We start from the raw sequence: 1536 nt of genomic DNA on the forward strand, positions 1-1536 counted from the left end.
CAAGTGATTTTTTTAGTGTCAGCTGACTGCAGGTTTCCCCAACGTTACAAACAGTACCTTTGCACAATGACTAGCCCACTGAATGAACAATGGGCTGTGAGGTCAGTTTCTTAATCATTAAAATCCAAATTGTCATGACCATTGATTAACAACCACTGATCAAAGCCCATTGATCAAAGACCATTGATCAATGGACATGAGTACCATTCACAGAGAGTTGGGGAATGGCTGCAATCACAGCGTTGTAAGATAGCGAAAGATGTACCCTTAGGCCCCCTCATCGATTCAAAGGTGGTCTTTCCCTTTTCCCATTCTTCTTCAAAAGTCACTTGGATGAGTAATGAAATGTTTCTCCCACTGAAAACGGTTGATCCAGATGAACAGAAACAACTTTTTTGATTTGGATTTACCTGGATGATTGAGCATGCATCAAGACACCTTAATGTTGGGTTATGTGCAATAGATGTGGTAAAGATTATTGCATGATTTTATTGTTAAATAGTTTTTTGTTTAATATTAGTACTTGAACTGGATTACACTTTTCGGTTCAGCAGATGATTTAATGGCATATGAATAATTGATCAGTAGTTACAAGGCAAAAGTCTATATTGTTAATTAAATGTTAAATAGAAATGAAAGAAAATATTTTTGTTGGGTCATTTAAAGTGTTTGGAACCCAGATTGATTGGATGATGGAGGTAGTGAACCTCCTGTTATTTTAGTTGGGGACCCCTGCTTTACACAGCATCATTCAAACCCAGGACCTTCTTGGTCTGAGGAACCAGTGCTAACCACCACACCACAATGCCGCCACTTTTTAGAGAACTTAAAACGAATCACATGTTCAACTGCGCTCCTTAACAAGCTGGCTTTCTGAGGCCTTGCCCCTGTGCGCACCTCAATGTCTCGACTACGGGCCACCTCGGTGAAGTTTTCGTGCAGCTCCAGAGTTTTGTCCATCTTGTCATCTGTCATGCAGTAACAACGCAGGCGTCCCTCACGTGCCTCATTCATCTTTGCAAAAATAACAAACTTGGCCATATATGGGACTGCCATTAGCTCCCTGTACAGCAGGTTGGCAAAGGTGACCACCTCCGCCGTACGTGGACAGTCTGCCAGCCAGAATCTGGATATAGCAGGAGAACAGAGAAGAATTAAACAAACCAGCTGGATCTAAATCCAGACGTGTGCAAGAGTGCAGGAAAAAAAGTTGACTGGGAACATGCTTGCACAGGTGTTTACTGAGCTCACCTTGCAGACACATTGGTGGTGAAATTGGCACAGTTGTTGGCGTACATCAGCTTGGTGGTTCCAGTGATGTCCTCCCACTGAGCTGGTGCTGTTCCACCTGGATTGATGTGCAAGTGTTGGAAAAACTGTCCCATTATGTTGTCTAAGTTGGACCTTCATCAGTTTTATTTCCTTTCTTTGTTAGGTCTCCCACCTATTATCGATTATCTAGTGACTGTCTTTTTGAATATATACATCCAGTATCCTGGCTTCTCCTTTTTGCATCATTTGTTTAGCGTCCCTTTT

The 1536-nt window shown here is 42.1% G+C and overlaps 1 protein-coding gene across 5 annotated transcripts in view; it reads right to left on the reverse strand.

The window, feature by feature from the left end:
* The window catches only part of LOC102212508 (ankyrin-1-like), a 78861-nt gene that overhangs the window by 21273 nt on the left and 56052 nt on the right, over positions 1-1536 (reverse strand). For all 5 annotated transcript variants that reach the window (XM_005729338.2, XM_013909869.1, XM_013909871.1 and 2 more), the window contains 2 exons: positions 1252-1348; positions 898-1126 (listed from right to left, as the gene is read on the reverse strand). In XM_005729338.2, the coding sequence (XP_005729395.2) occupies positions 898-1126; positions 1252-1348 (326 nt within the window). The remainder of the gene's footprint in view (positions 1-897; positions 1127-1251; positions 1349-1536) is intronic.

The sequence above is a fragment of the Pundamilia nyererei genome, unplaced genomic scaffold (assembly GCF_000239375.1).
Source record: "Pundamilia nyererei isolate P.nyererei 1_Seehausen unplaced genomic scaffold, PunNye1.0 scaffold00032, whole genome shotgun sequence".
Lineage (NCBI taxonomy): Eukaryota > Metazoa > Chordata > Actinopteri > Cichliformes > Cichlidae > Pundamilia > Pundamilia nyererei.